The 24,038-nt window shown below is 41.0% G+C and overlaps 2 protein-coding genes across 6 annotated transcripts in view; one reads left to right on the top strand and one right to left on the bottom strand.

The window, feature by feature from the left end:
• Positions 1 to 14,871, top strand: part of CCDC149 (coiled-coil domain containing 149) — a 51,972-nt gene extending 37,101 nt beyond the window's left edge. For 2 of the 5 annotated variants that reach the window (XM_030492402.1, XM_030492404.1), the window contains exons 10-14: positions 1,572 to 1,648; positions 3,034 to 3,066; positions 6,758 to 6,865; positions 10,752 to 11,330; positions 11,955 to 14,871. In XM_030492402.1, the coding sequence (XP_030348262.1) occupies positions 1,572 to 1,648; positions 3,034 to 3,066; positions 6,758 to 6,865; positions 10,752 to 11,329 (796 nt within the window). In that variant the 3' untranslated portion in view covers position 11,330; positions 11,955 to 14,871. The remainder of the gene's footprint in view (positions 1 to 1,571; positions 1,649 to 3,033; positions 3,067 to 6,757; positions 6,866 to 10,751; positions 11,331 to 11,954) is intronic. The other 3 variants (XM_030492403.1, XM_030492406.1, XM_030492405.1) reach the window with 3 other exon arrangements.
• An 865-nt stretch (positions 14,872 to 15,736) lies between these two features.
• Positions 15,737 to 17,256, bottom strand: SOD3 (superoxide dismutase 3). The gene is made up of 2 exons (XM_030492951.1): positions 17,111 to 17,256; positions 15,737 to 16,660 (listed from the first exon to the last, which is right to left on the bottom strand). The coding sequence occupies exon 2, from the start codon at positions 16,642 to 16,644 to the stop codon at positions 15,925 to 15,927; it is 720 nt and encodes a 239-aa protein (XP_030348811.1). The 5' UTR covers positions 16,645 to 16,660; positions 17,111 to 17,256; the 3' UTR covers positions 15,737 to 15,924.
• Between the last annotated feature and the right edge of the window lie 6,782 nt (positions 17,257 to 24,038).

Below are 24,038 nucleotides of genomic sequence, written 5' to 3'. Positions count from 1 at the left end.
GAGTCTCTCATGATGAAAGCATTCTGAAAGTGAAATCTAGACTGGAACAATTTTAGTTGTCACTGGAGAAGACAGTAACAGACCCATCATAACCTTGGTAACCTATTTGATTACTGAGGTTCAATGGGGAAATAAACAAAACTGCTCCCAAATGTCTTCTCTCCTTTGCTTGTAAATGTGATGGACTGTTTGTTTTTTAGTTGATATACACCCTAGTACCTCTCAGTGCTTTCTTTGATATTTATTAAAAGCTTTCTTTTTCTCTTTTACATTCTCTCTCTCATCTTGATATTTTTGTAATCTTTAAAATACTTACAGGCTTTTATAGTGTCACTGCAGAGCCCTCACTGTAGAGATTTAAAAAATACTTAGTCCTTGTTAATCAGTTTTTCTAGCCCCTTTGATATTTGCTGGGTTTGCTATTCTTCACGTCCTTCCCAGATTTTGCCATCCTGTCAGTAATGACATTCCCAGTATGCTCAAATGTCTGCAGCATAAAACCCTCATTGGAGAGCACGCAGTGCAGTATTACACAGCTCAGGTGAGCATGGGAAGATGCTATTGCCTAGCTGTGTTGTGATATGCTGCTTCTCAGCATTCAGTTCAAATTTAACTGACTTATCCTGTTGCTGTAATTTGATGAGTAAAACTTGCTGTCTATTATCTCTGCTGTCATGTTTAGAATTGCTGCCTTATCCAGGTTTCTCACCCTATTGAGTATTGTTTGGAATTTATTTAAAGACTTCTGACTCCAGGAGACTTGCTGTGCCTGTGGGAGAAACACTTTCAAAAAAATCATTGGAAAAAAGAGCTTTCTTTGCAAGATAGAAATCTCTCATTTGATCTGGGGAGAGAATTAAGACTAAAAGTTAAATCCTGCAGGAGAGCTAGCTGCAAATAGCATTTTGTAGGAATCAGATACAAAAGAAGAGATGACCCAAGAAATGCAGTGAAAACTAAGAGTGGGTGATAAAGGCATTAAAGAGCTTGAAGCTTTTTAGTGAAGTAGAAAACAGAGTTCGGCGCAAAAAAAAAAGATGTAGTGGAAAAGATATTCCTTGCCATTTTAAGCAATCTTAGTGATAGAGAAACCTCTGTGAATAAAGGCCTATGCCAAAATTGTGTTTTAGAATTTCAAAATCAATCTAAATGTTGTCTTGAGTTTTCTGTATTTTGTCTGCATAGCTTTTACCTTCTGCTTTTCGCTGTAGAGAAAGTAAAAGTAACTGAGAAGAGATATTTACAGGTGAGGAAGTAGATACATTGTGAGTTGCTATTGTTTGTCTTTACCAAAGGACAAAGGTTGAATGTCCAGTACATCCCAGACTTTTTTTATTTTTTAAATCCTTGGGATAGATTAGATAACTGTATTTAATTTTCATTTTACTCTGGGAGAGGTTGTCCATTGCCATCAGTGAAAAGAGATGACTGTGTACAGGTTTAGTGCACTACTGAAGTTAAAAATTCAACTGTAGTCATGTAAGCAGTTGGGCTTTGGTTACCTTAGTATAAGAAGGAATCTCATCTCAGCTGACCATCCCTGGCTTTTGTTTTGGTTTTCTTTTTCCAAGAATTCTAGGTAATCGAGTGGCAGAACTAGAAAAGAAATTAAGAACTTTGGAAATTGCTGGCTTATGGAGTCTTCCAGGTTAGTACAAACTCAAGAGAACAGCTTGCATTATTTAGTTTTCAGTGGTATGTTTGCATTTAAGAAAACCTTGGCTGTATTTTTTTTTTAATGACAGTTATTTTGTGAATGTGTTGTTCAGCACATTTGCAAAATTAGAAACGCCTAATAAATGTGAAGTTGAAACCACAAACCACGGGACTCTTTAAACTTGAAGTCAGATATCTATACTGGAAACAAATAAATTTAAACACTGGAAATAATTGAATTGTCTCCATAGTCTGCAGGCAAAAAACAAAAGGGAACTATTTTATTTAAACATTGTCTAAAATGATACACAGGATATTGGCCATTATGTTTTTCAACAAGTTGTATTTATTAATTTTGTACTTCTTGTAACTTCCATGGATTCTATCACTGTATTTTTAATGTTTTTTTTCTGTAAAATCATAAACTCTAAGAGATTGGAAATGTAAATGATGTTAAATTTTCTAGTCCATCTCTCCAGAACAGGCTTATTCCCTGTAGCACCTTAAGTATTGTATTTGGTTTTGAATTACTCAAGTAATGGGAGATTAATCTGTTTCCTAATAGACCTCGCTGTTAGGAAAATGTGCGATATTTAATTTACATTTACTTTTTGCTTCTTTTCTTGCCATTACACCTAATTGTGTCTTCTTTAACCACTGTAAATTATGCTACTCCATTGCTGGTGTTTGCATCATTAGGCTTTGTTGTTTATGGCTTCCTGTCAGTGCTACTGGGCGTGGGAGATAGTGTGGTTTAGGCTTCTGTCTTTTTGGCTCTGGTTTTTTTTTCCACCTAACCTTTCCATCTAGAGGAAAACATTTGACAGAGCTGAAGACACCTTGTGACAAACCTGCGGTGCTCAGCTGTTTGGCCTGATGTGGTGTATTTCCACTTTAACTTGCAATCACCTTTCTGGAACTGGCTCTCTTGATGCTTTCCAGAACTGAAGGTCCAAATTTGTTTGCATGGATTACTCTTCAGTTAGTCACTTAACCATACATAGGGTACTTAGCACATTTGTCCCTCCCCTCCATGTTCTCCAAAAGATGCAGGTGAACTATTTGTCTAAGACCCTGCTAATGTGGTTTTGTCCATTAATACAGATGTGTATCATAAGCTCACCAGTTTAAGGTACTGTAGGTTTGTTTGGTTGGGTTTTTCGTTTGGTTGGTTGGGTTTTGTTTGTTTTTAAAAAGTAGTGTTCAATGAAATTCATACACTAATAAATGCAGCATTTCTAATCTTTTCAAAATATATTAAAACAAAGGAACAGTGGGAACTTCTTGCACCATTGTTGTTGTATGTAAGTAAGACATCAAATGAATGTTTGTACAATAACAACTGTCTCTTTCCTTCCTTTCTTTTGCTGCCTGAAGGCCTGAGCTACAATATCTCAGTGGGATTTGGGAGTAGGTTCTGCTTAACCTATATTTTTAGTAACTGATTTTAGCAGTACATTAAATATTGTCACTGCATGTAAATAAACAGAAATGTTATCTGAATGTTTTTGTATCCGGCACGTTAGGATGTTTGGTCAAGTGAGTTAGATGACCACAAGAGAAATAGAGACTGCTCTACAAGACAATTTCTTTAAATTGAGGAAAATAGTAAGAAAGGAAATAGTGATAAAGGAATTTTACACTGGATTGCAAGTTCTGTTGAGCCCCAAGGTTTGTTGATTTGATGCTTGCATTTTAAATAAAGAGTGCACTTTTGTTTCCAAGTGCACTCTAGTCCCAAGGTGGTCAGAAACAGCCTTGCAACACCTGGTGGGTCACCAATTTTCTTTTCAGAGCATGGGAAGCTTCTGCTCCATGGAGCAGCAGCATATAACATAGTGTGGGAACTACCACAGTGGACTCTGCAGCTGAATGTTGGCTTCGGTGAGGGGCAGAACATGGGGACTATCTCAGCTAGTCAGTCTTAAATGCAGAGAGAAAAAGTATTATCTGCTTGGGAGTTTAACTTCTTTTCATTGGAAAAAATACGGAGCTGAAAGCTGATGTTCAGTCTAGCACAAAAAGAAATGCACATTATAAATTGCAGGGTTTTAATCTGAAGTTAATGTTCCTACTTAGGCATCATTGTCCATATAACATTTATAACATCCACTGTCACCATGATATTAATATCTTCCAAATGGTGTTAATAAATGATGTTAATAAACTTTATCCTATTGAAGAAAGAGCTTGACCGCTTCTAATTTTTTGTTAGGTGACATATTTGTCATCTGCTTTTTGAGCAATGCATGACTGAGCTATGGGGAAGCTAAATCAAGAGTGCATGTTTAATTTTTGAAAGGTGAAGCTGGTAGCGTATTTCATTTTCTGCAGAAGTTCTGCCTGCCACAAACTTTAGCTTCCCCTGTCTGAAAAATGGGCTTTAATTAAATAAATCTCTTGTGAGGTTCATTGCTGAAAAGAATACAAGCTGGGGCATAGATTTGGCTCTGATTTTCTTTTTAGGAGCCTGTTTGCCTTGAGAAGGAAGCAGAGAATGTGATGTTCGCAGAAGCATTTAATTCTTTGCTTTGTCTTAGGTACATTGTGGTTCAAATATGCACACATAATGTATTGTGCATTCAGTAATAGTTCATAGTAAACACCACCTTATTCCTCTCACAGTAAGTAATTCTGTATTTTTTTAAATCTATCCTTTTCTGAAAATTCCAGATTTCCACTGAAAAAAAAAGGTCTAAGAAAAGAGCCATCCATGACTCAGCCTTTTTCTGCCTGGGATGATAAGAAAGTTTCGGTGCTGCCTCTTGCTCTGCAGTAATCAGCGTGGAGCAAAGGCAAGGGAAAAATAATGGGCTCAACAGCTGCTGAGTATACCCAGCAGTATACCCAGTTACAGTGGTGCGGGGTGCAGCAGAGGTTGTGAGAGGATACCCAACTCTGGAGAAGAAACTGAAGAATTTACTGCTACTGAAAACTTATTTGTTTGCTTATATATATATTTTGAGATTTGTATGCTTTTCACTAAAGTCCTTGAAAAATTCATTAAATAGAAGAACATAAGGCTGTGTAAGTTATGAAATTGAGCTTACACGGCAGCTAATGGAAATTCCCTGTGTGTAATCCAACTTCAGACCATGATTCACGGAATATAGTGCAGCAATACCCTCCCTCCTTCATGAATGGATGTGAGTCACTGTTAATAAATAAGTATGCATCAGACTCTTTGGGCCACATCTGTTGCTTAGGTATGCGAATACCGAGCTTAGCGTTATTTTCTGTAACCAAGTTGGTTGTCAGAGAAAAATGTGGAAGTAAATCTGTTTACTGTGTAAATGCTGGCTGAAAGTCAAGAAGTTTCTTTTTTGAAGCTTGTCTTGCAATCTTTAGGGACTTCAGCTCAGGCTTTACTATTTTTAATTCAAAAAGAAAAGAAGACGACTTTGCTTCTACTTTCCTGTTAAAGCCCTCCCTCCCCCCTCAATTTTTATTCATAATTAAGCTTTTTAAAGTTTACTTCCTCTGTTGCATTCTTTTGTATCTTTTTGCATATGTGGCCACTTTTGACTTTGTATGAGTATCTTTTGGGTGTTTTCATACCACTAGTTCCCCGAATGATTTAGTTCTTCTTCCAACACAAAATTCCTTCACTGTTACAGGAAAGTGCATTCGTTTAGGGGCTTTTGCATTTTCAAATAGCCATCGGATTTGGTTTGCCTTTTTTCTTCCTCCTGTTTTGATTAGTTTTGCCTTACTCAGGGCGGGGGTTCTCCTCTTTGCTGTTAGTTAATATTATTGTTTGTTACTTGCTATGGTGAAGGCAGAATTCTGATGCATACTTGGCAGGGAGATCAAAGCGTGACAAGATCCACATTTCAAAAGCATTAATTGCATTCATATTGTTAGAGTATATACCCCAACATGTTAAAGATATAAAAACATCATTAATTCCTTCAGGATCAAGGTATTTACAGCCTGTGCTTTCAAAAGTAGGTAGGGATTGGGGTGGTCCAGTTTAGACTCCATGGGAACAGCTTGACTTTCATTATTTCTTAGTAGGTACCAGAACTTTTCTCAGAGCTGGATTTATTCTGGGTATCTCCTGACCTGGTGCTCTTTTGAAAGTCTTTGTCTTGGATGGGTGATTAGATTTAGGATGTTGCCTTAAGGTGAAATGTACAAGCAGATTTAGAGGGGAGAAGTGGTTGTTACATAAATGTCCATTCTTATGGAGATAAATAGAGCAGCAGCTTGCTGCCTCCCCAGCCATTACTTAACGGGTTGGCAGTTGTTCTGGAGGCCACACAAACACCACGCTTAGCTGATCTTGCACATTTCCTGCCATTTCCCCTCTAGGTTTAAGGTAGTGTCAGTCACTGAAAACGTGAGCATTGTGAACAGCAGAGGACTTCCTGAAGGATCTGCAGGTGTTGCTTTCTGTATTACTAAAATATGTAAAGATTAGGCATCTACAGCAGAGTCCTCAGCTGGAGAGTTTCTTGCACTATTTTGTCTGCAAAAGAGCTGGAAAATTGCCCTTTTCCATTTGGTTTAAAATGAAAATGCTCAGAAATGCTTTTGGAATTTTCAGATTAAAATCCCGTACTCCCTCAGTACTTAGTTATGTTAAGCTTTTAATTTTTTTTTTATTTTTTTTTTAAGGGAGCATTGTAGGATAATATGTGAGTCTGTAGCGTAAAACTACATATGTGATACAAGCAGGTTCGTCACTGAGGCACAGTAATAGAGAGTAAAGAGTCAGTGCTGAATGCTTGCTGGTTAATAGCATGCAAATGATCCATTACTCTTTGTAAAACTTCTGGTCTGATCTGATTATTAATATGCTGAATTGAATGCTAACTGCCAATACAATTTGCTGCGTACAGCACCTGGTCATCTTTCAAAATCTGTCCTTTACTCAGTACTGGGGGTAAAAACATACACTTTTCCTGTATTTGACTTACTCTGTACTGGAGCTGGAACATGCATTTTTTCCATGCTGTAGAAGGATCATTTGAGATGCTTATCCTGTTCTGTACTTTTCCATAACACTGCAAAAATATTGTAGGATATGTTTGAATATCGTTAGTGCGCAATGGATGTATTCGGTGAATTAATGGTTCTAACACTTGGATTGTTTCAGGTGGAAAGGATACCATAACGTTCAGTGACCCAACCTTGCCTGTTACACAGCGGTCCAGGTCACCGTTGTTAGCATTTACTGATAAGCCACTGAAAACTGAAGTACAAGGTGAGCACCTGGAACACGAGGAACATGATGAGAGCTGAGCACTCATTTCTTTCCAAATAAAAAGGAATAAATTTTCATGCTGGGTTAGCAGAAGGCAAAGTTTCAGTGGTCACAGAGAGTGAGTGAATCATCCACAAGTAAAATGGCTACATGGTCCCAGTACAAATAGCAAAGAAATGACTGAAAACTGACTGTTGAATAGATTGCACAGGGTGAGGGATCAGGTCTTACACCTCAAAGGAGTTTTCCTGCCAGATAACTTTATACCATGAGAAGTTACTCATGCCATCTATGTTACAGTTAACTGCCTCCTGCTCTTTTTACCTCAGTTAAAATGCACAGTAGGGAAGCAGTCTGTGGAACTGGTTTAGCACTTTACTGCATTATAGCTGATATCTAGATGAATGGCTTCATGACTGCACCCAGTAAATTGAAATACCCGACTTGCTTTCCCAGAGAAATTGACTGCTTTTTTTTATAGTCTTGCATGTGTTTTGTTAAAAATCCCTCCCCAATAGCAAGCTTTAACATCTCTCCAAAGTCAAGCTTAACTTTATTTGACAGTAGGAGCAGATACTGTTTTGCTGATAACCTTGATTTTTTTTTTTCCTTAGTTTTTCATAATGGATGGAGATGGATTATTATGCTTGCCTCTCGGCATTTGGATAAGCTCTTTAATGGGCATAGCATTTTGGTGTGCCCGGTTCTCACTCAGCTAACCATGAAGCATCATAAACTGTTTATTTGTTAATCCTGAAACTAAATAGATTGTGGCTTAATTTTGACATTATTATCCATGTCATCATCTGATAAAACTTGACAGCCACACTGATCGTTTGTTATAATAATCGTGATCAGCTGGTATTTTTGCTAAAAATAAGATGTGAAACTGTAGTGAATAGTTCTCTGGTGAGTAGTAACAAGTCATAAATATTCATTTTTTGCTTGCTTAATCATTGATTTTTAATTAAATCTGCAGTTACTGAAAGTATTTACTTGGTGGCATTATGTGCTTTCCTTTACGTATTTGTCCGAGGTGAGGCTGGTATTACAGTTTTGATTAAAGCTGCCTGTCAAATCTCATCAGATGCTGTTTCTGTTGCCTTGTAACACTGCCAAACTTCAGCTCTGGGCTGAAGCTTTTCATGCTGTGTTTTCTACTTCAGCTGGTTTTTTTAATGTCAGCCAAGTAACTTTTTGTGTTAGATTCTGATGACCATGTGGGGTTTGCGTTTGGGGGTTTTTCTTTCTTTGTTTGGTTTGTGCGTTTTGGGTCTTTTGTTAGTTTGGTTTTTGTTATTGTTGTTGTTTTGTGGGTATTTTGTTTTGGTTGGTTGGGGTTTTTTGTTTGTTTGGTGGTTTTTCTTTATGTGCAAGCATTTAGTGTATCTGTAATCGAAAGGAATTTGAAATCCTGAGGAAAAGTTTTCCATCCTGAGAAAACATGCTGAAGTTTCCACCCCAGTCTCAACCATTCACTTTCAAATCTCATCTGCTAAAAGCCAACCCCGTGATTCTCTTGAGCTTGCTTTGTGCCACCATCACTGGTAAACCTCGGCATGCACCAGTCCTTCAAGATAATGTAAACTTAGAGGGAATAAAGCCTAGAGCAGAGGAAAGGAAGGCTGAGATCAGGACTCTCAAGTGATGGGAAGACTGGAGTAGATGGGTAGTAGGGCACAGCTCCTCCGCAGTCAGCAGTTATATGGCAGTGATACACTTGAGCCACTTTTTGTGCCACTCTGCATGGGGAATGGCTGTGTGCTGTTGAGTTTTAGGAGCTTGGTGCATATTGCAATTTTTCATCTATACAGTGTATCTCCAAAATCTGGAGGAGCTTGGCAGCTGGGAAGAGTGTAGGAATGTATTCACCTGCCTTTGTTTACCAGCAAGTATGCCCTTGGTTTAAAAGTATTCCTGAAATAAAACAAACCCACTTTTATTTTCCTATTAGTTGAATAATCAGTTGAATTAAAACAGTTGATAAGCAGAACAGTGATCTTTAAATACTAGGCCTGATGTCATGTTGGTCAGCTATGGTCCTTTAAATAGTACCGTTGATACTTGGTGTCTCTTTGGCCCAGGGAATGTTTTTAGCTTTTGCAGTAACATACATTCTTTATCAGAACTTTCTATAATACATCAAATGTTGCTCTAGCTAGATCTAATAATAATCAGAGGGCGTTTTCAGGTGCTTTTTATCTAATCTACTTGCTTAACCTGGTCTCAAGGCCTGTTTTCAATTGTACATGTTAGCATTGTGACAGTTAAGCTGGATGGTGGAAGTCTGTAAGATATACTGTGCAGTTCCTGTGTGAAAAGGCATAATGACGTAGTACAATCCATGAATTAAAGACCATCTTGTGCCACAAAATCTCACTTTATCCAGTGCATAGGATGGATAGTGTTGTGGGAGAGATTGTACTTGAGCATCACAGCTGCTAATGAACAGCTATTCGGGTTTTTTCCTCTTCATTGTTGAATGCTCTGTTCCTGCTGTATTGCCTGTGTGCTATTTCAAGCATTCCCTGAAGACAGAAGTACTGTTTTTCTAAGAACTTTTCTCTGGTGATACAGTGCTTTGAAACCATTTATCTTTAGAAAATTGCAGGAAGGTGATGGGATGGGTGTTATCCCACTGTAGAGGGTGGAAACTGAGGCACACGATAAGGTGGAGTCCCTACTAATTTTGAATGCAGATTTGAGGTACACAAGTTTTGGCTCTTTCTGGACCACTTTGGGTATGTATGTTCAGATACACAACATGAGCAGAGAGTGCTGCAAATCAAGCTCCTAGCTTTCCAGCTCAGTGCTCTGATAATAAGGATTAGATCCAGTGGGTGATCACCTTTCGAAAGTTAATTTATCCCTGCCTTTTCCACAAACTTAAAGTCCAGCTTTCCAGAGTAGCATTCCTAGCTTCCTGGATGGTAGCGTCTGTTCCCTTCATACCAACCCTTGCCTCACACAGCAGCTCCCAAATTATACATGGGGTGGGTCTGACAGAGACGGTAGGCTCCTGTATCATGGAGCTCTGGTCCCTCCCTGCAGCCACGCTATCCCGTGCATTGCATGAGGCAGGATTCCTGCCAGAGAAAGAGAGTAAATGCTCATATATGAAAAGGTAATGCATCTGCATGACAAGAGTCATTTTAAGCTGTCAGCGCAGCCATACTTCTGGCATTTCCTAATTTTTCTTACTAGACTTCACGAGCTTGTTTTCAATGAGGCTTTTTGTCCTTAACTGAGATGGGGACAAATCCTCTCTCTTTCACAAAGCTGTTTGTTTACACTTTGCTGTTTTCTCTATTCCGACACTTCGTTCAGTGTTTGCCTTTTGGTATAATGGTGTATTTGGAACTCGTCCACTGCTGCTTTGTTTTACGCTGTTACCCAAATTAGAATAATCTTTTATGTTAGGAGAAATGTTGCAGGACCAGTAAAGAAACTTCCTTATTGGATGAAAGCCTGTGAAAAGCTCAAAATAAATGGAGCTTTTGTTAACCCCTGAAAGACATAGTAATGTGGGGGATTAATGTTAAGCTGTGCCAAAAATTTCTGTAGCCTTGCTTAGAGTTGATATTCCTCTGAAAAAGTTTGCCTGACCCTGCTGTTCTACAGTATGGTATCAATTATGACTCTTTCGGAGTTGTCGGTGTTAGGGAAACACAGGCTCTAAAACAGGGCCAGGTCCAGCAAGAAACTTACACTGATTGCTTATCATCTGAGAAATGGGCCTAGAATGGGATAGGGAATCACTCTTGGCGGTTCCTTACTGAGGTAAACATCTTTGTGGTCTGGCACTGGTGGTGATGGTCTTCAGGTCAGATATATAATAAATGCCTGTGACTGACTAGAGCATCTCGCTGTTCCATTTCTCTTTCAGCAGAACAGAAGGCAGAACGTGTTGAAACTTGTGCTGTTGCAAGTGAGTCCTTGGCTCCAGAGGGAACGAACTTAAATAACAGAAACCAGAATAAACATTTTTACCCTTCATTACCCCAGCTACGTTCCGAGGAAGAAGAAATAAACAAGCTCGGAAGTCAGATAATTAAACTGACAGAGCAGGCAGTTGCAGAACTGGAAGGGAAAACAGGAGAGCAGAACACGGTGGCTGGGGCAGAGCTTAATGGTTCCTCTGAGGGAGAGTTCCCACTTTCTAGCCCTGACCCATCCGACCCCACAGATCCCTCAAACTCAGAGAATGAACAAACACCTGAAACCGAGGCCCTGAAAGACAATGACGAAACCTCAGAGAGTGATTGTGACATTCCAAATGAAAAAGGGGATCAAAATAGCAGCACCGTGGATGCGGTGCATACTGAGGTCCCTGGAAGGCATGGAGGGCTCAGTGTTACAACTGCATACACGAACAACAGCTTTGAGGAGCTCCCTGAATGTGAAAACAAGAAACCATCTGATCCTGCTGAAAATTGTGAATATTTGGATAACAGTTTGGCTTGAGGTAAGAGATCCGGGCCCTCGAGCATCTCGATAATCCTTTTGCAGTGTCTGTGCTGCTGTGAATGTGATCAGTGAAACAGTGTGCATAGGGCTGATTTTTACATTCAACTGTTAATATTTGTCTAATAAAGGTGGTTTTCTGTTAGTTTTGGCTACAGTGTACCAAAAATGTAAATTACCTAAGGGAAAGAATTAGCAACAAGGTTTAATCATGTTGGTTTTTTGTAATGATTTGAAGTTTCTACATAGATTGGTGTAATTTACACTGGTGTAGCAGAGAGACCAATGCTAATGATTTATCATGTTATCACTAGGCTTCTGTAACGTGTTTGATCCTAGTGCTGGACCATATTTTAATGGTTAGAAGTGCCTACCAAGGATGCAAAATTTGGAGTGATAAATTGAGAAGCATCTTAAGGCTGCAAGCTTTTGCTTGTTTCTCACACTGTGTTCTATTTCTCTTTATATATAGTGACTTTAAGTACATCCTTAGAATAAAATCACTATTCCCTTATGGGAAGTTTCTGAAAACCATCCCTGCATATATATATATATATATATATTTCTCTCATTACAAAACTCTATAGCTTCTCAACTGTACAAATTTTTTCCTTCCCTCTCCCAGCTCATCTCATCAAAAAGCAGGGAGTTATTTCACCAGATCCTGAGAACCCAATTTAATGAAGCTCTGAAGGAAACTTCATCAGAGAAGCCAGAAGTCTTTCAGTGAGAAATGGCAATGCTGTTCCAAAGCAAGGAGAACAGCAAGAGGAGATCCAGTGATGCCTTCTACACCTACTTGGCGCTCTCAGTTACTGGAATTGCATTCCTCAGCTTACAGGAGCTGGAACAGCCCTCGGGCTGAGTAACGGGTGGTAGATTTCAGCCTGCTCCATCTGTGCTCTCCTTTTTAAAGGAATCTCTGTCTTTTTTTATTTTCTTATGTTTTGGAATTAAGGATAATTCTTCCTTTCCTCCTCATTTCACCAGTCTATGGTGTGGTAGAAGGTTTATTTGCACTGTTGCTGCTTTCTAAAATTTCTTCCCTTGTTGATGTTTAGCCATAGGAAAACATTCCTGTAATAACCAGGGAAAAGGGAGGCTGCTGTGTCATTCCCTAGCTCGCTCCTGATGCTGGAGCTGTGCCACTCTGCTCCTAGGAAGGCAGCAACAAGGGAATACTTAACATTGGAGTCAGCAGCTGTTGGAGAAGGGGAGGCAGGTCCTTCCTCTCCTGTTTGTAGCATAAGGAATAGTCTCTGCAGCTGTGGAGCTTCTATGGGCCAGCAGCCGTCAAGGCAATTTTTCTGCTGGCTTGAGACCTAATTGTCTGTAAATGTTCATTTCTCACTCCTAGAACTTGAAACCAATCAGAGAGAATTAAACCAAATTTAATAAAATACTACTAATAAAAAGGAGAATCCCTCCCAGATTGAGTACTTCTTTGACAAATAACTGCCAGCTGCAAATTTTTACAGCCCACTTGTCAGCTACTGAATAAACAGAGTTTATATTAGCAGTACTGACAAACTCTTCTGTATATGGAAGATGAGCTAGCAGGTGCTGCCATAATCAAGGTGTCAAGAGTCCATGAACAGTTTGTATTCAGCAGAAGAAAGGCTCTATGTAAATTATTACATATAAAGATAAGGAATGGTAGTGGGAAGGTGAAAAATGTGGGTTGTCACTCTTCTCATGTGTTTTCCCTAGCAGGTGCATTCATATAGCCATTTCAGTGTCTGTCTGCAGGCAATAAAGCTGTACTCACGGTGCTCCTCAAGTATGTTTCCTTTCTCTTTAAAGGTAGTTCGACATTGCAGCATTTCACTGATACGAAGCAGCTGCCCTTAGGAACAGAAAATATCCGTATATTTAAGTGTATTAGGGACATGAAGCAGTGAAAAGTTTTTATTTCATTATCCTGATCACCATTCAAGTTCCTCATCACCTGAAAAACTGAAGAAGAGTTTAAGCATTTGAAAGATTGTTATGCTGTTCCCATTAATTGTAACTGACTGCATTATTGACTCATTCGTATGACAGTGCTGACAAGTCGGAAGAGAAATAGCTGCAGAAACTGAAATCTCTGGGAGAATGTGGCAGGATTTTTTCCTTTAATGCTTGAATGTCACATGAAGTAGGATTTTATTCAAGATGTATTCTTTTCCATCTTTCACAGACTAATCCTGAGCTAAATACCAATGCAGTCAGAACTGAGGCAAGCGAATAAGGTCAAGGTTTCACGTAGCTGAGCTCAAAACGTTGAGGGTGCTATGCTGTTTCCCTGTCCTCTGTCTTTCCTGACCCACAGGTGTGTGAGTTGGCATTTTGCTCCTGGTCCCTTAGCAGCCAGTTAATCCTATTAGTTAATGAAGAGCTTGGTGCAAAAATATCAAGGCAGTAGAAAGAGTGCTGGACCAACAGCTTTTTAATGCCTCATTTGTTGGTTCTTCTTATGTTCTCACATTCTTTCTGTGAGAACATAGTGATGTACAACCCAACAATTAGGACATCTTCCAATTATCCTCACCCCATTCTCCCTCTTAGATGCCATTTTTTATCTTTGCAATCATTAAATTCCAGTAGGATATCTAGATCTCTGGAAACCTAATTTTTAGTGCTATGTCACTGCTGCAGTAGTGTCCCTCTCCTTTCTGCCCTTGTGCAGGTGTATTCTAGCTACCGGTTTTAGCCTTCTCCCAGGAACACAGGGCTTCAAAGCCAGGAGACTTGTCAAAGACAGACATCTTTGCTGCACTGTGTGATAACTAACTGAATAGTTTCGTCAGTATCTTCTTTGGATATTGTTTTAATCGCTATTGTTTGTGCTATTAGAACCATGATTGTTTTCCCCAGTAAATTAATTAGTGTTTTGTTGTGGACTCGACACTACTTCAGGTGGGGGGGGGGTGGGCAGAGAGGGGCCTTAGATTTGTGCTTCCTTTTTCTAGGACTTTAGAAATGCAGAAATTGCATTCAGACACATAAGCCCTTTGGTGCTGGGCTTTGGGGAAGCACACTGGGAAAAGCATGTTGTGGCAGGTGTATGGAGGAGGTGCATTCCGGAAACTGATTTTAAAGGAGTTTGTCTCACCTGAAAGTGAATTGATGCATGGCCTGTGAGAAGGCTTTCACCTGAAAGTGCAGTGCTGTGGTTATCTGAAAACAATGTTCGCTGAATTTGTAAAATAAGTGTGTGAGAATGACAGATTAATGACATCTTTTAGAAAGCTGCTTCTTTTCTAAGTGAGACTATTTTTAAGCATATGGGGAATTTGTATAATAAAGATAGTGGCATTTCCTTAATCCATATGAGCTCAGGAATGTATTTCAAAATCTTAACTGAGATTAAGTTGAAAGTTTGCTGCGTTTCTAAGAGATAGGATTTTGTTCACCAGCTTCTGTTTTGTAGTTTTACTTTCTCAATTATGTGGTTTAATTTATTTGCAAACCTCTCTTTTGTTGCTGCCTGGATGAACTGCACAACATGGTTAAACTATATTAATACATTTTGTCATCTTTAATAAAAACATTTCCTGATATGCTTGTTCTACCTGCTCCTTTCCTTTTCTCCTCTCAGTATCAGATGAATGATAGCCATGAGGTAATGTTTTAGTATTTTCAGTGAGATGTGCTAAATTAAAAAAGCAAAAGCTTTATTGAGTGAGAGTTTTAAGGCTGAAAATTATCGGGCTTAAATCTTTTCACTGTCACTTCTCCCAGTCTGAACTGACTGATTTACTGCCGCATTTTTGTGTGAAGAAACACACTCGGTATTTCTTGACTTTGAAAATAATATTTATGCCTGATCTGTTAACTCTATCATCCCTGTTTAAGCAGCATTAAAACTTCTGTATACAACTGTCCTGGTTGTATACAGACACAACAAAAACTTACTAACAGGCATAAACTAGAGGCTTTAGGGAGTTCTTGCCAGGGAACGATGATAAACTGGAGTATTTCTTTTAAGTCTGCTTTCAGATGTAAACAGTGTGACTTTGCCATAGCCATGTGGACCATTTAAAATAGTTAAGAAGCTGACACATGTTTGAGAATAAAACCTGAAAATACAAGTAGAATAACATAATGGATCTAAAGTTTAAAAGAGAAATGTCTGTGCTTTCCCTTGTCTTTAGGGGAAGTCCATTATCCAGGTCTTGCAACACACCACCCAGCACTGCTGAAAGCATAGAAATGTTTTCACTTTTCAGATTGGCAGCTAAGTACAGGATAGCATCTAATGAGAGGCAATTTCTTACTTATTCATACTAACTTCTTTTTCCTTTGGTAGCTAACGGCATCCATTGCAGTGCACAGACACTTTACAGACTATGTATGTATGGACCATACCCATTAGCACTCTTGCTTACATGCAAGGGAATCTTTTTGAGAAAATACATCACAATGTTGAGTTGATGCTGGTTTTATTAATGGGCTTACAGAAAGGATGCTCTACAAAGTGATACACGTTTCTTAGAGGAGCAAGTAAATGGAAATGAGAAGCCTTTAACCATGTATTTTGGTGGCCAGTGGCGTAGCCTGAGGTGCTTTGTGCTTGCCCAGGCTTTAGCCCTTGTGTTGGTCTTCACGTAAGCCTAGTTCTGTGCTCTTTTGTTGAGCCCTCTCTTCTTCTTGTCTGTAACCTCGGACAATTTCTCTTCCCACAAGTTCTTGTTGCACACCCCAATCACACAGCAAGCCAGACGCTTCCCAGCATTTCCATTTTCCAAACTGGCTTTGTTGTTGCCCTTGCCCATGTCATCTTCCTGCTCATGGATCACAACGGATCTGCCCATGATGGAATATGGACCAAACATTGTGGCAAAGAGATTTGGTTTGTACTTTCTGATCTTGCCTTCTTTAGGGAAAAAGTTGCCGAAATCCCCCGGGTGGCGGGGGTGATTCACGCTGAAGGGGTTGTAGTGTCCTCCTGTAGCATCACAGCCCTTGCTGAGATCCCCAAGCTCGTGGATGTGTATAGCTCTACCAGATTGATTATTATCCAGTGGAAACCCATCCAGGTAAAAAATGGCTTCTAATCTTCCAGATGAGTAATACTGTCTGAATAAGACTTGTCCAGTCACTTGTGGCTTGTCAGCATCTATTTTGGAGCTGGGCTTCATTTCACAAGTGGCGTAAATCATCCCATTGTTCTCATTACCGGGCATTACCGGGTAGAGCAAATTCTGCCAGAGGTCGTTCACTTTCTTCTGCATGTCCTGAAACAACTCTTGGCTTGGATCATTTTCTTTGTCTGTCGTGACACCAGAGGCAGACAGGGCAAGCCCAGTGACCAGAGAAAGGAGCAGAAGCATCTTGGCAATTCAGAGCCTGCAGAAGGTAGAAGAAGCCACAAAGGATTAAGGGTGTTTTGCAGCAGCGTGGCTGGAGAGGAGGCTCGCAGCCTGTGGTGGGGCTGAGCAAAACAGCTGGAGCGTGGTCCCAGTGGACTGCTGCTTGCTGAATCTGCCTAATGTAATGACCTGAAACTAAACCAAAACACAGATGCGTGTTTAAACACACACAACTGACGCCCATGACTTAAAAAACCCAGCAATTTTGTTTTTTACTCTAGATCTTGATCTTAAAAACTGCCTCTGTTTCTCTGCAGGAAGCAAGTAAGCCAAAGAGTTATTAAATCTGGTTTTGAGTTTGTATTTCAACTTTTCTCCTCCTACAAATTCCAGCCGGACAGTTTGCCAGGAGGCTGTTTCTGGTCCGTCTACTTAAGCACTAGTTAGGCATTGCAAACAGAAAGTAAAAACCCCACAAGCTGGTTACCTTGCCGAGCTGCCGCAGAACCCCTCAGTGGTCGCTCTTTGCCTCTGCTCCCCTAAAGCGAGGTGCGATCAGCCAGAAAGCCAGGGCTGTTTGAAGGTGATGCTCGTGGGAGCTGCGTGTTTGTGTCAAAGTTAGGTAACGGGCTCAGGGGAGGCGTCACCCGGAGAACTGGGGGAGGGGATGGAGGGAGGGAGCAGGGGGGAAAGTTTCACGCATTTTTGTTTTGGGCAGGGTGAATGTTTTGTCCTTTCTTGGTTCGATTGTCAGTCTGGCTCTGGGTCCTCACCGACATTCCAGAAACAAGGAAGAAAGTTATCGAGCTTTTAAATTAATCTTCCTTTTGATGACTTCATGTGCTTATCTAAACCAAGTGACCTTCAGGGTGCAGTGAGGGGAGAGCAAGAAGCTTTATGAAGGCACAGCTGGGCAGTTCGCTCACGTATGTGCTGGTTGTCATCGAGCTGGTTTGCATTTTTATTTCTTCATTAGTAAAAATTGAAAGTGGTGCATGAGCAACATAAACTGTTCCACATGGACGGGTACCAAAGTTTCTGTGCTTTTAAAACCTGAATTCAAACCGTTGGTGTTGAGGTACATCTCAGCGATGCTTCTCTGAAGTTTTAAAGGCTAGTTAGTGCCTGCTGCTTGGGTCACCAAGTTATCTGCTCCCCTGAAGCCTTTCTCTCTTCTTTTTGGAGGCAGCAGTGATTTCATTTCAAAGAGGGAAGTAAGCAGTGCTGAGGCAGTGCAGCATCAGGCTGAGGCACAGAGACTGTTTCCCAGGAGCTGGCTGGAGCACAGCGAGTTCACATGCATTTCGTCCTGCCGTGAGCTGAGGAATGCTCTGCTCTCGGGGACATCGCCCTGCCCGCAGTGCTTCCCACTGCTGCAGCTGAAATGTGGGCTCAGCCACCACAAGAGCAATTGAACAGGCTGAGGTTTCTGCAGAGGGAAAAGAGCAGCTCTTATTACTCAGGAACAACTCTCAACACGAGAAAATTGCAAAGAAAATTCTTTTTCCCAGTTCATGTCTCCTGCCAGCTGGGTAAGGAATGGGACTGTCGGCTTCTGGAGTGCGCGTGTTAATCTTGCTAGTACGGTATACTACATCAGATCCAAGATACTTGGTTATCCAAGAGCCACTTTTTTTTCTCTCTGTATGAGGGAGAGTAGAGTTAAAGGAATGTCAACTGCTCAGATCATTAGCCAGGGACTGGAAATACAGTTAACTTCTGCTTGGAATATTGGGATATTGAATGTGTTCCTTTAGCCCTGGGCTTCAGTTCCTAATCTATGGAACAGGATAACCAGTATTTCTTTTCTTCAGGGTACTTATGAGTTGTTCAAATCACTGTGCTTATGGGAACCATGCAGTGCTCAGCGGAAGCCAAACTGTAAGGCCGAGAGCCAGGATTGCCCGGCACCCCAGCTCTGCCTCCTGTGCAGCTTTTCCCAAGTTCACCCACTGCCAGTCTCTGAGCTGGGGAAATCCATCCTTCCAGCAGGGTGATGCGATGAAGTTGCTTTGGTTTAAAGCATTTGAAAGAAGTAAAATGTTTTATAATCAGGTTTTATAAGTCTATGCAAAAACTGTTCAGCTGAAACAAGCCAAGTGCAAAGGGGGATGGTTTAAGTTTGTAAAATGAAAGAAGCAAGTGCCCAGTCTAGGTACTATTAGAAAAACTATTTCTTAGCATCACAAACCATATTTTAAGGGGACACGATGAATGGAAGGAAGAAAGGGGCATTTTTCATGGTTTACTCCCTGAGTCACAAAGTGGTGGACTGAGTTTAACACTTCTACAAGGCAATTTCCAAGTCAGTGGTCAGTACTCCAAGATAATTTTAAAGCTTAAGTTGAATTATAAGAACTAGGGTCAGAATTTTAGCTGGATAAATGAATACAGTAAATGCTGCTGACTTCAGTGGCATTTGTGCTGCTTTACACCAGCTGGGATTCTGTCCCTGAGAAAAAAACACTTGCTGCAAAGCTCTTTTTTGATGTACTGCACATCATGTGGGATGTGGGATCGAAGCAGAAGTGCAGAAGGGTGTAAAGGAGACGATCAAGGGGATGGAAAGGACTTCAGCAAAGCTAAATGATGTATTTGTAGTGCTCTGCACTTCAGAGAGTGAAAAGGAAATACTGGCTGTGGGCTGCTGTCGGAAAGATGTATTTTAAAAAGGAGAAGGGCTGATAACTACAAGAAATGCAATTGCCAGGGTGATTTGGCATTCAGTCTGGGCCTGAAAGATGGTTGCTAAGTACTAACCAGGTGTATCATTAGACTCTGTTGTTGCTCACTGCCTATGTTTTAGTGTTCTGGTTAAAAAGAGGTGCTGAAAAACTATCAGCCTTTGAAGCAGACAGCGGTGTGCTGGTTTGTGCTGGGGTAATTTTCTTCCTATTTGCTGGTATGGGGCCATGGTTTGGATTTGTGCTGGAAACAGTGTTGATAATCCAGGGATGTTTTAGTTATTGCTGAGCAGTGCTTACACAGAGTCAAGGCCTTTCCTGCTCCTCACACCACCCCACCAGCGAGTAGGCTGGGGCTGCACAAGGAGTTGGGAGGGGACACAGCCAGGAGAGCTGACCCCAGCTGACCCAAGGGATATCCCAGACCATATGGTGTCATGCTCAGCATACAAAGCTGGGGGAAGAAGAAGGAAGGAGATTTGATGGTGTTTGTCTTTCCAAGTAACCATTATTTGTGATGAAGCCCTGCTTTCCTGAAGATGGCTGAACACCTGCCTGCTCATTGAAGTGGTGAACGAGTTGCTTGTGTTGCTTCGCTTGTGTGCGCAGCTTTTGCTTTACCTGTTAAACTGTCTTTATATCAACCCATGAGTCTTCTCATTGTTACTCTTCCAATTCTCTCCCCCATCCCACTCAGTGAGTGAGTGGCTGTGTGGGACTGAATTGCTGGCTGGGTTAACCTGTGACAAGTGGTTAATAGGAGGAAAGCCCACAGTCACCTGACCACATGCTTGTACTTGTGATACAATTCCTGTTTAAAAAATAGACCTCTGCTTTTGTCCCAGCTGTACAGGATTGATCCTGAATTTCATGCAATGTCCTAGAGTCTCCTGGGCTATATGAGACCACATCAAAATACCAAACCTGACTTTACTCATGGGCTTTACAACAGACTACACCAGGCTCCCTCACAAACTCTCAATCCATGTTATAACCTTCAGGGTTCGTTGGTGGGTTTTTTTTGTGGTGACTTCATCCTATTGCATCACCCTCCTGTTTGACTTCACATCGTTAGACTTGTCCAGTGTAGAGTTAAACATGGTGAAGAAAGACTGCGTAGGAGAGCATCCTTTTGTAGAAAGCCGTAGCCTTGTTTTGTGTCTCCAGCACTTGGATCTGCTCTCAGTGATTTTATGGTAGAATGATTCTCCATAAAAATGACACGCAGGGAAGGCAGGTTTTACATCTTCTGCAGTGGGTGATGGAGCTGACTGCTTTTCTCCACGTATGGCTGAGGCTGGAGCTGCTAAAAGAAAGGGGATGTTTGTAGCCTGAGGGAAGCAGAGTCCAGATCTTCAGGACCCTCATCTGCTCCTTCACTTCAGGGCACTTTCTGCCATTTCTCAGTCATGGTCCCAGCCTGGGAGCCAGTTATGCTGGTGGCTCACCAGGCAGCACCAGGGGCATCTGGCATTTGTTCATGTGTGTGTTAGAGACTGCAGGGCACCAAAGCTTCCGTGCACTGAGTCTGGTGTGGTATCGTACATGCTCTGCACAGCAATTGCCTGCAGGCACAGCACCGGCCTCAAATGACATCTGGCATGTACCTGCCCATGGGTCTGCAGGTAAAGCCTGCAGTGCTGATTTTCATCTGTAGAGCTGCCCAGTTAGGCAGGATTTGGAAAGCAGAAATGCTGCCAGGGTGTCCCTGAAGGTGCGATGGCTTTGGCTATTTACTGCCTGTCCTGTTGTCCAGCACAGCCTGTTAGCGTCTAGTGGAGCTCCAGTGCTCACAAGAGAGGGGCTTCATCCTGGACATAAGTGTTTTCAGCCTGCATGGTGCGCAGAGGGCTGGCACTGGGCTTCAAACAGCACCTCATCCCACAGGAATCATGGTGGAGGAACTTGTTTGCAATTGCTTTAAGGAGAAAAAAAAGAAAAGAAAATGGAAAGTCTTGCTGTAGCAAATGGAAAATCTGTCACTGGTCTGGGCTTATCCTTCCTGTTTATTCCTGTTCCTTGACTTGGTGTTTCTATTTAAAGAAATAAAAATATTTAGTGCCTGAGATAAGCATCCATTTATAATATTCTTGCAAAAGAGCTATACGTATTTCCAACTTTTCAGGGCATTATCCATTAAAAAATCAAGTTAAATAAATATACAAAAGGGAAACAACACTGTTCTCGCTGAGGAATAATTTCTCTTGCAAATAGAAGATCATGCAACTGTCAAACTATTCTAATCAGCCAAGATGAAAAAATGGTGAAATTCTTCCTCTTTAATAGCTTGAGAAGAAATCATTTTGTGAGAGTGAGCGAAGGATGAGCTATAAGTAAGCTTTTTGAAAAAGCTGTATTCAGAAACTCATTCTTGGTCTGTCAACCTAATTTAACAGAATTTCATGTTCACATATGGATATAAAATATAAATATAGAATTATACAATCATAGAGTGGTTAGGGTTGGAAAGGATCTTCAGATCATCTAGTTCCAACCCCCCTGCCATGGGCAGGGACACCTCGCACTAAACCATGTCACCCAAGGCTCTGTCCAACCTGGCCTTGAACACTGCCAGGGATGGAGCATTTACCGCTTCTTTGGGCAACCTGTTCCAGTGCCTCACCACCCTCACTGTAAAGAGCTTCTTCCTTATATCTAGCCTGAACTTCCCCTGTATAAGTTTAAACCCATTACCCCTTGTCTTATCCCTACAGTCCCTGATGTGATACGTAATATAAAAAGGAGGGATGGAACCCAGCTATTAGATAATTTGGGTTATTGTTTATGTTTGCATTAATTCCCTGATCCTTTATAAAATGTTTATCCCTTCTGCTGCATAGCACTAATCTGAAGAGAGGTTTCTGTTTGAGGGGAGGCAAGAAATGAACACAGGACTTTCATGCAGTTCAGTGTTCAATGGCCATAGATGGAAATACCTTGACTTTTTTTCATTTCAAAGTGCACATTGCACAGATTATTCTCTTCTTTGCAACAGCCTCATGTAAACTGTACCAATGGCCCTTCCCTCTTCCAGCTAAACATTTTCAATTCTTTTAAGCTTTGCTCCTAAGTTTTGTAGGCTTCTATGTTGAGTAGGTCGCCTTTTGCTGTGGACTGTGCACCTCTTTCTGAAAGATAAGTGCACAAACATCTCAGCTGACCAGCACAGACTGGTACTGCACTTGTCTCATAGACTATATTACTCTCTATATCATATTGTGATCTTTGCCTGATCCTTTACTGCAGAACTGCTGTCTATGCAATTGTTTCCATTTTATGTTTCTTCATTCCTGCCGAGTGTGTGATTTTACCTTTGTCTTAATTCAATTACCTCCTTTTTTTATTCCCCCCACCCCTTATTGTTTCTGCAGCTTGTCACGAACATTTTGAATTCTAATCCTTCCCCACAGTGTATTTACAGCCCTTCCAGCTTGGTGTCAGCTGTGAATTTAATCAGTTTACTTTTTGTTCCGTCATCCAAGTCATTAACAGAAGGGCTGAATAAAACCAAATCACAGACAACCTTCTGCACCCGAGGCAGGCTGTCCTCCCCATTGGGAATGGACTGGTTTCCAGACTGGGTGCAGATTTCCCACAGACTCTGTACCTTCTTTATAAGAATGTCATCAAGACCATTTTTCCCCCAGTCTGTGTGTAAGAATGTCACATGAGGTAGTAGTTAAAATATTCAGAAAAGCAAGTAAAGCCAAGATAAACATCTACTACTTCTTCTGTGTGCAAGACTGATTATTCTCTTGTAGAAAGAAAATGAAAAGTTCCTGATGTCTTTTATTTATTTCCCTTTCTGACTTTCAAGTGAATGCAAAATGTTTGCCTCTTTTAGCGGGTTCTGTATGGCTGTGACTCCTGGATTGAGCCTCACCTATCCTCCCTGAATCCTCAGACTTCATAGGAAGCAAAATCATTTACTAGCCCTATATCTCAATATATCTGCATTACCATCATTCTCCTGGAAGAGGTGAAGTGTTTTCGAAGTGCTGCCTGACACTAAGTGGTGTCTGAAACCTCAGGCATCCAAAGACCAACGAAAGCCATCTTTTACGTGCACATCCTCATGCTGTATACCTCCCTTCTGCCAAAAGGGTCAATGAGACCCGATGGATGTTAATGTTACATCAGCTATGGGAGCAAAGATGAGGTTAGTTAATGCTAAGTAGACTAAATACATTTCCAAAGGTTCACATTTCTGACCCTCTTACTTCTTGCCAGAAGCACTTGTTTGTGAAAGTCTCCCAGTTTGTCCCTGGAAGGGGACCTCCATTCTAGTTGCCAATACCATAAGGCACATGCGCCAAACCAGGAAAGCTATGCCTGTTCCTAAGGTTGCATTTTAATGTAGAGTCATACAGGCATGTCGGTTACAAAATAGAATGAAAAATTATGTGGCTTTATTTACAAACTCGGGAGGATCTTGGTGCCCCTATGCCAGAGACAAGAAGCTTCCCATCAGCGCTTGACTTCTTGCAGGCACCAAGGGCTCTGCTTTGCACAAGAGCAAGCTGAGGGCAACCATGCTTTATGAAGACAAAAGCCCACCTGGTTTTGATAGCAGACAGCAGCTCCTGCTCTGATAAGAGCCCAACTGCAAATGTTGTGTGTGGAGGTTAGCTGCTGTGGAAGGCAATGGCTCTGGGCTGTTGTGGGAGTCAATGCTCAACAGCATCTGGGAGGCTCTTGAGGAGGTTCCTTGTCCTTGAATACTGCAGGATG

The sequence above is a fragment of the Strigops habroptila genome, chromosome 7, assembly GCF_004027225.2.
Source record: "Strigops habroptila isolate Jane chromosome 7, bStrHab1.2.pri, whole genome shotgun sequence".
Lineage (NCBI taxonomy): Eukaryota > Metazoa > Chordata > Aves > Psittaciformes > Psittacidae > Strigops > Strigops habroptila.
The sequence above is the reverse complement of the archived record's forward strand: the minus strand, read 5'-3'. Positions and strand labels throughout refer to the sequence as shown.